Source organism: Trachypithecus francoisi, unplaced genomic scaffold (genome assembly GCF_009764315.1).
Source record: "Trachypithecus francoisi isolate TF-2019V2 unplaced genomic scaffold, Tfra_2.0 Lachesis_group3, whole genome shotgun sequence".
Lineage (NCBI taxonomy): Eukaryota > Metazoa > Chordata > Mammalia > Primates > Cercopithecidae > Trachypithecus > Trachypithecus francoisi.
Window position 1 is genome coordinate 34398638 of NW_022681468.1, and position 13093 is coordinate 34411730.

At 47.1% G+C, this 13093-nt stretch overlaps 1 protein-coding gene across 1 annotated transcript in view; it reads left to right on the forward strand.

Moving 5' to 3' along the window:
• Nucleotides 1–1134: 1134 nt before the first annotated feature.
• SMOC1 (SPARC related modular calcium binding 1) overlaps nt 1135–13093 on the forward strand; it is a 109007-nt gene continuing 97048 nt past the window's right edge. The window contains exons 1-7 of the mRNA XM_033190827.1: nt 1135–1341; nt 3135–3331; nt 3676–3827; nt 7319–7412; nt 10882–10924; nt 11046–11177; nt 12185–12252. Of these exons, the coding sequence (XP_033046718.1) occupies nt 1135–1341; nt 3135–3331; nt 3676–3827; nt 7319–7412; nt 10882–10924; nt 11046–11177; nt 12185–12252 (893 nt within the window). The remainder of the gene's footprint in view (nt 1342–3134; nt 3332–3675; nt 3828–7318; nt 7413–10881; nt 10925–11045; nt 11178–12184; nt 12253–13093) is intronic.

Below are 13093 nucleotides of genomic sequence, written 5' to 3' on the forward strand. Positions count from 1 at the left end.
GAAAGATACCTTTCTGGAGAAGGAATGGCCATCTGGAAGTCTCTGTACATTGGAGTGAAACTCTGTGGAGGGCCCTGATCTCTCAGGAAGGTCTCTTCCAGGAGCTGGGAGCCTCCCCAGGGGTGGCAAGCTTGCAAGTTGCATAGGAAGAGACCTTCTTGAGGTGACATCTCGTGTCTTTATAGTGACTGTCCAGCGTCTGCCACATCAGAGATCCCTGGAGGCTCTATGCTCACCTGTTATGGAAGGAAGAGGAAGGAGGCTTCCTTCCTCCTTCTTGCTGAAGCCTTTCCCTTCCATTCCCTACTCCATCTGCCTCTCCCAAACAATTTCAGTCTGAGGGCTATAGAATAGTCCTAATAAACATAGCTACCATTTATGGAGCATTTACAGTATGCCAGGCTACGAGCTTTATATGCACCATCTCACTATTCCTCATGACCAATCCATGGAATGAGCATTCTTATTTTACAGATGAAGAAGCTGAGGCTCAGAGAGGTTAAGTGACTTGCTTAAGGTCACACAGCAAGTGAGTAGTAGAGCTGGGATTTGAAATCCTGGTCTGTCTGATTCTAAAGGCCATACTCTTAACTACTGTGCTATGCTGGCCACAGAGATGCCTGAGAAACCAAGTGTTTTCTAAGACATTGGGGTGTTTTAGAGACACGTCCTGGAAGCTGTGTGAGAGGGAAGCCTGGGGCTCAGGGAAGCCAAAATATTGAATCTTGGAGCCTTCTTTGGGAATCCAAGCCCCCGGAGAAGAAGGGAGGGATATGATCTCCCGGGGAAAAGTACAACTCAATAAAGAGCTTCTTGGCTCTGGATTAAACACAGGTGGAACTGCTTCTTAGTGGTAATTGGGAGTTTGGCCAGATTTTGGGGCTTGTTTCTTGGTCGGACATGGAAGGAGGCAGTCCCAGAGGCGTCAGGCTGACGAAGGAAAAGAGAAGCCTTCTTACTCAGAAACCTCTTCCTGGCGTCTGGGCCAAGCTGGGATCAGTCTCTTTTCTGGAGATGCAAGTAGGGTCTGGTATAGGACTTGAGAGTTCGGCCCCCACATCTCTGGTGACCCTCCCCTAGGGAGGCAGAGACGTGGCTGGGGGAGCAGCCCCAATCCCCATATCCACTTCAGAGATGGGCTGTGGAATCCACACGTGCTTCTGCTGCTTGGCTTCTGGATCTTTCCTGATTCTGTTCCCACCTCTGCTCTCACTCTTCTCGTTCCCGGTGACTGTAACCCTGACAGAACCCTTCCCCCCACCTGACGGCACCCTTCCCACCCCGCTGACAGCACCCTTCCCACCTCTGCACCTCTCCGGCCAGTTACTGAGGGACCTCGCTGTCTGTCCCACTACACCGCCCGTCCCAGCAGCCCACAAGCTGCTGGGTCACTTCACTTGAGAGGTCTGTAGAGGCACTTGCATTGTGCCAAAAACATTGCTCAGGATAGATGGATGTGCTCTTGGCATGAGGGTGAGAGGAAACTGAGTCCTCTTTTGTGCAACATTATGTTTAAATTGTTTGAACCAAACTGTGGCTTTGGGGCAGGCCTGTTTTTCCCCTTAGCAGCTGCTGGGTGCAGAGGAACAACACCGTCAGTTCCAGCCACTTTTTCTGGGTAAGTGACAGCAGCCAGGTTGCTGGTCTGGGGTTTCGGGAGTAGGAGGTCTGAGGAAGGGCCCCGGGTATGCAAGAGAAAGGGTCAGGAAATGGGAGTTCCTGGGCCTCAGGGCTTAGGCCTCAGAAAAGCTCTGTCAAGGGAGGACCTTGAGAGCCTGGTCAGCTAGTGGCTTCTGAAGCCAGCTCCCCAGGCAAGGACACTTGCCTCCCAGTGCCTGACGCTGCTCTTGGCCTGGAGGTGGGAATGCAGGGGGTGACCTAATTCCATTGCATTTACTGAAGTAGGCTGGAACCAGAGACGGTGACAGCTGCTTCCAGAATCTTCCTCTAAACCATCTCCTGTATTGATTCTTCTTTTCCATCCCCACTGCCACAGCATAGCCCAGGCTGCTTGCATTTGTGCCAGTGCCTCTTAACTGTCCATTTTGCATTTATTCTCTTTCCCCTTCATTTTGTTCTGCCCTCTGTGGCCAGACCAAGCAGCTGAAAACATCAGTTTTATGGAGTGACTTTCTTACCCAAGCTTCCATGGGTTCTTTCTGGGCCACAGAACTGAGGCCCGGCTGTCTTGAGGGAGCCATCCCACCTTCACACAGACATCTGGCAGCAGCCAAATGGGCTTTTTCTCTGTCCCCTGCGCATGCATGGCCATTTTATTCAGGGTGGGGTGGTCTCCCCTGCCTGACGTGTCTTTCCTTGTCTCAGCCATGAGGCCAAATGTTATTTATCCTTCAAGGGGCAGCCTGAGTCCCGCTCCCCCTGTGCAGTCTTCCCAGCTGCCCCAACTCCTCCTTCTCCAAGACCTTCAGCTCCACTCGCTGTCAGTCCTCTAGACAATTCCATGGCAGGCGGGTAGTGTAGAGCTCTTCCTTGTTTGCTGGTCTTTTCTCTTCACCCAGAGCATTGGCTTTTGGAGGAAGGAGCCAGATCATGTTCTTTGGGAGCCCTGGGTCAAACCTCTAATGAGCACTCAAGAAATAATTGTTGGATTGATCAATAGGAAATAAGCTTAGATTGCAGCATAAAGGATTTAGGTTAGATTTAAGGAAGGATTTCTAGAGAGCCATTATATGTTTAGAAAGGATGTCTGAGGGAGACTGTGGCAGTACCAGGTCTTAACACAATTATGAAAAATAAGAGAGGATTCTCCTGAAAATCAGGGGATGTGGCGGTGGCAGCGGTCAAGGTTTACATGGAGAAAGGTGGGGAAGGAGAAATGGCCACGCTTTAGTGTCTAGTTAAAGGACTACAGATTTGTGGCTGGAATCTGCCTTTCTACTTCTGATTCTTGTCATTGGCTGAGGGCTTTCTTCACTTTTCCCTCCTGTGATGCAGCTTGAGCCAAGCTATACCTCAAGGCATGGGATGAGAAGTGGAGCAGGCGTCACACAGGGAGCAGGGCACCAACCTCACCAGGGCCCAAGTCACAGAGCCTCTGCCTGTTTTGAAAGTCCAAGGAGTGGCTTTGCCGTCCTGTTTCTCGGAACCCGAGCTCTTCCTCAACCCTCCACCAGGTGCGCGGTGGGTTGTATGGTGAAGGCGTGCTCAAGGGAACGGAAACACCCTTCTTCACCACTACCCTCGGTGTTTCGCAAAGCATGAGTCCACCAGTGGGGTGCTTTGGTTTGCCTGCGATGTGTGAAGCCACAGGCACAGCCCCTGAACAGGAACAGCTTCCTGAAGGGCTCAGGAGGGGGACAGTGGCTTTATGGTAAACTTGCCATTTTGCTGTAGAATGCATGAGTACGGCTAGGTTACAGGTGATGAGCTTCCTCTGCTGCATGGGGCCTTCTGGGACTTTACTACCATGCCGCCCTCAGCCCCACATACCTCTTCCTGTCCCTGGGGCTGGGGGTGTGCTGAGTGAAAGGAGTGGTGGAAGTGAGGAACAAAGCCGCCACAAAGGCACCAGGAGGAATGGGGGCAGTGGGAGCTGGAGGAACCTTTCAGTGCCTTTTGGGCTTCAGATGCAGCATTGTTCATACAGGTGCAGCCCTCTCCTCCCGCTCTCAAAGGCCGGATTAGGCACATTCAGTCTTTGTTCTGATATCACAGCCGGCCTCTGCTCTATTCATTCAAAGGCAGCTTTGTGGTCCTGGGGACCGACCCTTGTGCTTTGGGAGCCCCTGTGCCGGAAGATGGAGAGACGCTGGCAGGGCAGTGTGGCTTTTCCCTGGTGACCACTTACAGGAGCTGTGATGGGGCGGGTGGGGGGTGCAGAGCAAAGGCAGCTCTGGCAGGGCTGAAAGTATTTTGGGGATGGTGGCAGCAGTTCTTCTGTCACCTTCTGTAAGCCCATGAGACATTCTGAGCAATTCTGACATAAGCTGTGCAAGACTACACCAGCCTAGGGCAGCAGTTTTAAAATTTCTTGAAGACATGGAACTCTTCTTACATCAAATCAGACAGTATCCTCGGAAGCCAGACCATTGAGAGAGTTTTAATGATGAGTATACATAGGGTGACATACATTATGGGGTGCAGAGCAAAAGTTTAAACTGATCGGTTCTCTGAGTTTTATCTATAGCAAGCGCAGGCAAAAAAGGGTAAAGTTTTCTTATAAAATACATCTTTACAATATAGTTTTTATCTTACTCTTTTACTTCAACACAGTGACCCTTCTAGGAAAGGTCTAAATGAAAAGTAGATGTTTAGCGTACTAGTATTTTACTTATTTTCAGAAACAGGATGAGAGTTGTAGACTTGTAATAACATCGTTCTCCCATTTAAAATGTTCATTATTTTTAAAAATTCATTATGCCTGTTTCTGAAAAACGAAAGACATTTTTCTCACTACAGTTAGTAACACGTCCACTGTTTCTGAATTTAAAACTTCAAATATCTTCCACCTCTTTTTGTCATGGTTCTTTACAAAGCTATGTGTTGAAAATCACTGTAATATAAAATTAGAAAGAAATGAGCTCACACAAATGTAAAGGACATTTTTTTTGTTTTTGTTTTTTAGACAGAGTCCTGCTCTGTTGCCCAGGCTGGGGTGCAGTGGCATGATCTTGGCTCACTGCAACCTCTGCCTCAGGGGTTCAAGCGATTCTCATGTCTCAGCCTCCCGAGTGGCTGGGACTACAGGTGCGCACCACCATGCCTGGCTTATTTTCGTATTTTTAGTAGAGACAGGGTGTCACTATGTTGGCCAGGCTGGTCTCGAACTCCTGACCTCAAGTGATCTGCCTGCCTCAGTCTCCCATAGTGCTGGAATTACAGGCATGAGCCACCACGCCTGGCCAGAAAATTGGCTATTTCACAAAATATACAAACTTTGACTTTGTTTGCAAACCAATATCTAGAATCCTTGTCAACTTCAGTGAAAATATGTTGAAACCATGGAATGCAGTTTAAAAACCTGATTTAGTCAATAATGGAAGTATTAATGTAGTAACATCGAAGATTTATCAAATGGTTTTTGTGTGCCAACCCACTCTTTTATCCTCAGAACATCTTTGATACTGTAACTGCCATATTTCCCTGCCTTAACAGATGAGGAAACTGAGGCTCATAGAGGTAAGTATCTTGATCAAGGTCCAAGGACCAAGGACTGGATCCCAGGTGTGTCTCACTGAAAGTCCATGTTTTTACCTCCTGCCTTTCATTTTCTGCCCAGTACGGAGGACCTTCCCAAGCAGCACCCCCTTCTTTGCTGTGTCCCGTTGAAGGCTCACATCTCATTTCTGTTAGAAGCATCACACCTCATTGATGACTGGGGTATTGTCACTGGCCCAGGGCTTTGACATTGAGTGAGTCTGGCATCCATCTCCAGCTACCGAGGCATACATGAGGACAGCCCCTGCCCCCACGTCAGAAACAGAACGGCATTGATTCTGAATTTTGTCCCTCATATTTTCGTCCTGCTGTGTTACAGAGCAGCTCCCCAGGAGAGAGACAGAGCAATCTCCAATCTAGCCAAGTGGGGCAGGAAGGATGGGGTGGGGCTGAGCCATAGAGGAGAAGTGTTGGGTCCTGGAAAAATTGCTGCTGAGGTCCAGGTGTTATGGCCTTTGAAGGACTCAGCATCTTTGTTTAGTCCTACTCCTCTCCTTTTTAAGGTAATAGATGGGAGGAGGTAAGAATGTGGTGGTAGGATCTTAGAAATCTACATCTTCTTTACTAAATTATGCAAAAACATCACAACTTTGGACTTAATTTTTTAAGTTGCTGAGCCTTTACGTAGTCCAAGACTGGGTTGGGGGTTTAGCTCGTTTGGGTCTTCACACAGTTCCTTGGTCCTTGTTGGCTGTCATATAATGGAGCCATAGGTCTGGGTTTGAATTCTGACTGTATGGCCTTGATCAATTGCTCAACTTTTCTGAGTCTCAGTTTTTCCATCTGCACAGTGGGATGCAGAAGATCATCTCTTGGGTGGTTGTCAGGATCAATGAAAATAATTTATTTAAAATTCTTAGCCCCACGCCTGGCACATAGAAGGCATACAATACATGAGAATCCCCTGGAAACTTACTTCTATTCTGCTATGACCTTCCTCTTTAATTCCCTCTCAGAATGCTGTAAAATTTCAGCAGTGTTTTATAGTCTAGGTTTTAGATAAATGTAGTCTTCTTTCTTGCTACTTCTGCACTAAAATAAAAATTTTAAGGCAGTTTTCTGGTGGAGACAAGGACCCCAAATAGATTTAGATCTGGCATGGGGACTCTGTTTAAAGTAAAGCAACCTCTACTTTAAGTGTCCCCTTCAGAGATGCTTTTAAATGCACTAAAAGTTGGGGAGGTATACTCTATCGAGGTAAAAAGGAGAAATTCAAAATTGTCTTTTTCTGCTTTCCCTAGAAGAAGTAGTTTCTTATACAAGACCATACACGCTAGCACAAGTCACCCTTAGCCCTATCTTTTCAAAGGCCGCTCAGGAGGCAGTCAGCCCTGTGTCTTAACCTAGTCTAAGTACTCTGATTAGCTTGAGCAACTTCTGAAGTTGGCCTGCGGCCTCCCGAGCCCCTCCTACAGCTAGTTTGCTGGGGTCTCTTTAGAGTTGATATGTTTTTCTGGATTAGGTCAGGAATGGAATTGCCTTTTCGAGAGGCATCTGTGTTGTGAGCCAGACCAAGAAGAACCTCCTCCAAGGAGCTTGCTACATGTGGGCGGCAACACAAGGGTGGTTGGGCTTTGGTGTATCCCCACTCTGAAGTCTGTGCCTGGGACCTGACTGTAGCTCAAGGGTACCAAGACCCTAGAAGGATGTGAAATAGAAACAGTGAGGATTGCGTTCACAAGACTATAAGGGGCAGGAACTATGGCAGTGTGCCCCTCCCTGCAGATCCCGTGCCTAGTACAGTGGCTGACCTTAGGGGGGGTTAGTAAATATTTATGGAACGAATGAATGTGGCAAGTTGTGGAGCTAGCGTAGGAAACTACCTTCAGGTTTTGAATTGTTTTGCAAGGAAATGAATGCCGGGAGAGTTTTGTTCTAAGGGCATCTTTCAGCAATGATGGGAGAGCCGATATCCCTCCACATCCCTCCTCTACCTGAAGCTACAGCTGCATGTCTTGTGAGGTCTTATTTTTGGCCCTGTGATTTTCATTTCTCCCCCATTCTCCCAGTTGATGACATATCGCCACCCTTTATCACCTTCTAGTCTGAGGGCCCATATAGGTTACATGTGTGCCCTAGAGAGGCTGCTGAGTGCTGCTGGCAGGCCCTATCACAGCACCATTTTGGCTTGGGACATTAGAGTTCATCCCAACTGGTGAGATTCAAAGCAGCATCACAGGGAAGGCTGAAGACTGCCTGTCCATGTCATCTGAGCTGAAGAGGGAGACTATGTGGTAAGGACGCTGTTGCCTGGGTAGACACTACCCAAGAGGGCATCTGGGCCTGCAATGCTAATGACACAGTTGAGAAAGGACACTGAGTTGTTCTGTGCTGAGCTTCTGAGAACCGTAGGTGTGATGCAGAGGAACAGGTAACCCCATCAGACTTCCAGAGATCAAGAAACCGAGAAGGCATCCTTTCCCCTTCCCCTTCCACTGCAAGTCTGGGCAAGCTTCGCTCAGTCCCTGGCCTTGTGTGGGCCATTGCTGGCCAGTGTTGGATGCATTTGAGGTGACAGCAGAATTTGGGGTAGAACTTTGGGTGCAACTTGGCTAAAGGCAGGTTAGGGTCAATCTGTTTGGATTCTGTATGTGCCTCACTCTCATCTCGTTAAAACAGGTGTTTTGTAGGAAACTTGGAAACCAAAGAAAAGTGCCAAGAAAAAAGCCAAACCCATCTATAACCCATGTGTATTCCTACCATTCAGAGACAGCTACTATTAACATTTTGGTATATTTTCTATCTTCTGTCTTTCTCTTTTTCTCTCTGAAGTGGCAGAAAGATTACTTACATATATACACACATAAGTATTATATTATATATATTTATATATATATATGTTTGCTGTTCTGCTTTAGTTTTAGTTAATTTTATATTGTGAGCATTTCCCTGGCCAATAAAAAGTCTTGAGAACTGCTTTGAAGGCTGGGTGAAAAGTCTTTAGTACTGAGTCTTTTGGGTGCTATCCTTCGCATCAGAAAGCCTGTGGAGTTCCTGTTCTTTAAGAGTGTGCAGGCTTTGCTTGGTGTGCCCTGCATGCCCTCTGGGAGTAGATCCACCCACCCCTTGCTGTCTTGTTTCTACAGGACTGCTTAACAGATGGGATCTGCTAAGTGCAAAGGCAAGGGTCCTCTCAATCAGTTTGGCTAATCCCTTGTTTGAGGGAAATCTGACCTTAAGGGTTTTAAATGTCTGGACTAACAGAAAAAGATCCTTGTAGTCAAATACAGGCTTTTATCCTTAAAAGAAAGATCTTTGCTCTGCCCTGGAAATAAAAGGGTTAGTATGTGGAAGAACCATTCTTTCTCTTCCTCAGGAGTGGGTTTGCTTTGGTTTTCCACTGATCTCCCGTTCCTGCCTGTAGAATTTGACATGGTTTTATTTACTTTTCCTTGGCCCAGTTTGGGTCAACATGATTTCTCTCCTGCTCAGAACAGCCTCACAGTTGTGCGAAGTCACATGTGAGCCTGGGGCCTGGGCAGTAGTCATCAATCCTTGTCCGAGCGATGCAGTGGGGATTTTCAGCTCGAGATGGTCTGACAGCGCCAGTCCCACATGGGCCAAGCTATTTCTTCTCTTCTTTTGCCTGTGACTTTGAAAGCATTTTGTGTGTGTATTTGGGGGTGTGCACACACACATGTTCACATGTGTGCATGTATGTGCTTGTGTGCTTGGTGATCTGAAGCCAGGCATCAATCAGTACAGCAGGATCTCAAATGACAGTGGAAATAGCAATGAAAGGAAGCACACGAGTTAAACACACACAGCCCCAACAGAATTCGATGATATAGCAAGAATGGGATTTCCTCTTTTGTTTGTTTTAGTCTGCACTTGCTCAGCTTCATTCCCAGGGCTTAGTGCTGTAAGGGAGTGGATTTCCTCAAGTGCTGTGGATAAAGCATTTCTTCCTCTGTTATCTCCCTTGTCAGTATAAATCTCTCCACTGTGTAAGTGGAAATGAAGAAGCCTGTGTGTATGCCATAGGATTTCACCCAAATTAAACAGGCACTTAAATGACATTTTCCTTCGTGATAATCCTATGACACTGAAATATACCAGTTCTCCATTTAGTTATTACAGAGCTATGACATACTCCCCAGGGTCTGGGAGAGTATAATACTCTGCCTCTTCTTCCTGCTATGTTTAGAATTTGTGGAAGTCTTTTATCGTGGGTGGGCTATGGTGAGGCTGTTTTGGGCCCTTTTATATTGCTAAGGGGAACAGTAGGTGGTAAAAGCACAATATGTGAGTGGATAAATGTTTTCTAAGGTTAGAAAATGAACAACAGCAACACCAAGAATCCCATGTAGTGGCGTCGTGAGGGCTAACGGCAGCTCTGCAGCAGGATGAGAAAGGAGACCCAGACAAGAGGAGAGTCTATCTTGCAGGTTCAGTGGCTCAGGCCTGGAGGGTGGCTTTTGGGCTTCTTACCCTTTAAGATGCTGTTGGGCTGTTGCTGTATTGGGGATGGAGCAGGAAGCACACTGGGTGGGGCTCACCTGGCCCATTTGGCCCATTGAAGGAGGAACAAGGAGTGTCCATGACTTCTGTGGTGGCATGAGGGTCTCTTATAGGACACTGATAGGGTCTCCATTCACCTCCTTTGGGGAACATATTGTGATATTGGAGGGCTTATGTCTGGTGGTGCAGAGCAGATCCAGAGGGGAGGAAAACAAAGACTTCCAGTGCTATTGTTTTTGCAAGTAACTTAGCTGGCAGCTTTCTTCTTCCACATTCTTGGTCCTAGACTCTTGAACAAGAGCTCATGATTGTGCCCTCCAAATGATGACTTCCTAAGGGCTTTTCTGAGTGTGAGGGTGTGTGCACGCATGTCCCTGTGTCCATCTGATGGACGCACACATGCCTCAGCTCATGAACAGGTTCAACTGATCAGTGCTTTTATTTAAAGCACTATCCAATTTCCACCCCTTTCAAACTCTCTGCCGGACTCTGCGCCAGGTTAGCTTCGTTTCAGACATGTTGTGAGTTACTGAGGGTATTAGTCTATTCTCACGCTGCTAATAAAGACATACCCAAGACCGAGTCATTTACAAAGGAAAGAGGTTTAATAGACTCACAGTTCAGTAGGGCTGGGGAGGCCTCATAATCATGGTGCAAGGCAAAGGAAGAACAAAGACATATCTTACATGGCAGCAGGCAAGACAGCGTGTGCAGGGGAACTGCCCTTTATAAAACCATCAGATCTCGTGAGATTTATTCACTATCATGAGAAAAGCTAGGGAAAAAACCCACTCCCGTGATTCAATAACTTCCCACCGGGTCCCTCCTACCACGTGTGGGGATTATGGGAGCTACAATTGAAGATGAGATTTGGGTGGGGAAATAGCCAAACCATATCACTAAGGCATTTTGTCTCACAGCCAGTTCCAGTGTCATCTTTATGGAAAATCAACCTCTGGATCCCCCACTGGCCTTTGCAAGTTCTTCCTGAGTTTGGGGCTGCCTGTTGGAATCCCACAGTCTGCTAAAGGGACCCAGTCTCCCCTTAGCTTCTATTCTTATAACTGATATTTCCAGGTCTCTTCTGTCTGTGATTACACAATGGTGCCACATTCATATTTACTCCTAAATTACAAAGACTCTTAAAACCCTCATCTGCTCAAACAGTAAGTCCCTTAGTCCCCACTTTGTGGTGCCTTGGATACTTCCACAAATAAGTTGTAATTTCCCCTTTTCCCAAAGGATGCTTATTGCTGGCTGTGCCCATGGTGAGAGCCAGGTTCAGGTGAGTGGGACTATCTCCCACTGCTGCCAAAGCTGTTGATTCAGGTGCCAGAGCAGGGATGGGCTTCATGCAGAGGTGGGGAGAAGGACCTGCCTCATTTCTGTTTTTCTTTGTCATTTAGCTTTGTGAGTACCCAGAATCTCTCAAGGGGAACTTGAATCTTTCGGATGGCGCTTTCAGCTTCTGCATCTCCCACTTTGCCCAGAATCTCCACAAGTCTCTTGCGAAAACAGTTCTGTCTGTTTTGGGATCGGTTTTTCCAGCCGGAGGGGTTCAGTTGCTGCCCAGCACCCAGTTGTATTGAGATCAACCCCAGCCATCTTCCCCACACCCCACCAAACTTCTCCCTCAGTCCCCCAGTGGTAAAACACATCTCACATATCACTGGGTGCAAAATGCTACCAGTGATGATGAGCCGAGGATGGTGGCCTAGGGTCAGGTGGCACAGAAGTATCCGGGGCTCGCTGCCACAAGCCAGCAGGCTCAGTGACATGTTAGATATTTGTGTTCTTAGTAATGCTCAATGAAAACTTAGAGCATATTGCTGGTCAGAGCTCACAGGAGTGTTCAGGATAGCTTTGTAAGGAGTTACTAGCCTTGGCTGAAAAAATTGCTCCTGCCAGGTGGAGAGATGGTGCTAATTTAACAAACCCTTCCTATCAGATGTGTGTGTCATTGGGAGGAAGGGCAGTACTCTTCGAACCAAACGGTCATGAGGAAACTCCTTCTTTGTCCTCTTTGCCTTTGCACCCCCACAAGTCTCAGTCCTCCCTTATAATCCATGATCTCTTGGATGCACCTCAAGTATAAGACCATTTTGTGGCTCCTTGTTAATACCATCAGCTTAATCTCTATTTTTTTTCCCTCAATGCTAGTGGGCTGAGAGGATTAAAAAAATCTGGATCCTGGGTCCTAGAGAGCTCTCTGTTTATTTGATTTGGAGCGAGAGGAGTTTTTATTTGTGCTGGAGGCAGACTTTGAGGGATAAGGAGAAGGAACGGGCATGTGACTTCCTCCAGCCTCTGCTTCCCTAGTATTTAGTGACAGGAGAAGGGTGTGTGTGCACAAGCAGAAAATAAAAATAAATGCCTTCACCTCTGGGTAAAAGATTTGATGTCCTGTCGGTGACCAAGGAGGACTAAAACCTAAAGGGTTTTTAAGTTGTAGGACGCCACTCATGCAAAGAGGTATTTTGATCTCAACTTGTCCTTCTTTCTCACCAGGATGCATGCTTATGGCATCCTGCCCTGCCCTTCCTAGTCTCGTGGAAGTCCTGTAGGGCAGTTACGAAGCCCACTGATCTTCTCCATGGACAGCAACCCTCTTCCGTAAGACAGTGCAGTGATAGGATCTGGTTATTGGTGCTCTTATTTTATCCAGTTGGTCCATATACCTGGTGCATTTGCTTGTCAGCCTGGGATAACCACCTCTCAGGGCAGGCAGTGTGCATATAGATGCCTAGTGTTAGACTCAGAAACTCACATTTGCCTGTGACTAGGCTGTAGTTCTTGGGGGCTGCTGATGGGTTTGCTAAGCTCATCATCTACAGTGCGGCCACACTTATTACTCAGAACATCCAACGACTTCATTGGCCCAAATATGCCCCTTCTTTTCCATCCCACTGCTGCCTTGTTCAAGCATAGTAACCTCCTAAGTGTCTTCTCTGTTGTCTGTCATGCCCTTGCCAAATATTTCCAAACCTCGGGTCTGATTTTGTGTTTTACTTCCTTCACTGGCTTTCAGTTTTTTTAAAAAACAAAAAAAACACCAAAGATAGCTGGGAATTTTAGGATCCTCTATGATCTCTCCCCAACCTGGCCCTAGGGGCTGATTGCTTCTATGAATGGTCATTTCTAAACTCTATCTTGAAATTACTTTGCTTGTCTACTTAGGTGTACCTGTTGTGATTCTCTTAGAGTGTCCTTTCAACATCCCTTCCTACTTGTGAAAATCTTTTAAGATCCAGTTTATGGCCCCTTCCCTGAGAAATTCTCCTGGATCCTTTCAGTCTGAACTTACCTCTCCTTCTAGCCCCACAGAACACAGGTTCAGCTGTTCTGTCCAGCACTCAGCGGAGCCCTGGAGCATAATAGGTGCTCAGTGAGTCTTTGCCGAATGGATGCTTCTTTTTCCTTCCTCCCTGCCTTTCCTCCCCTCTCTTTTCCTTTC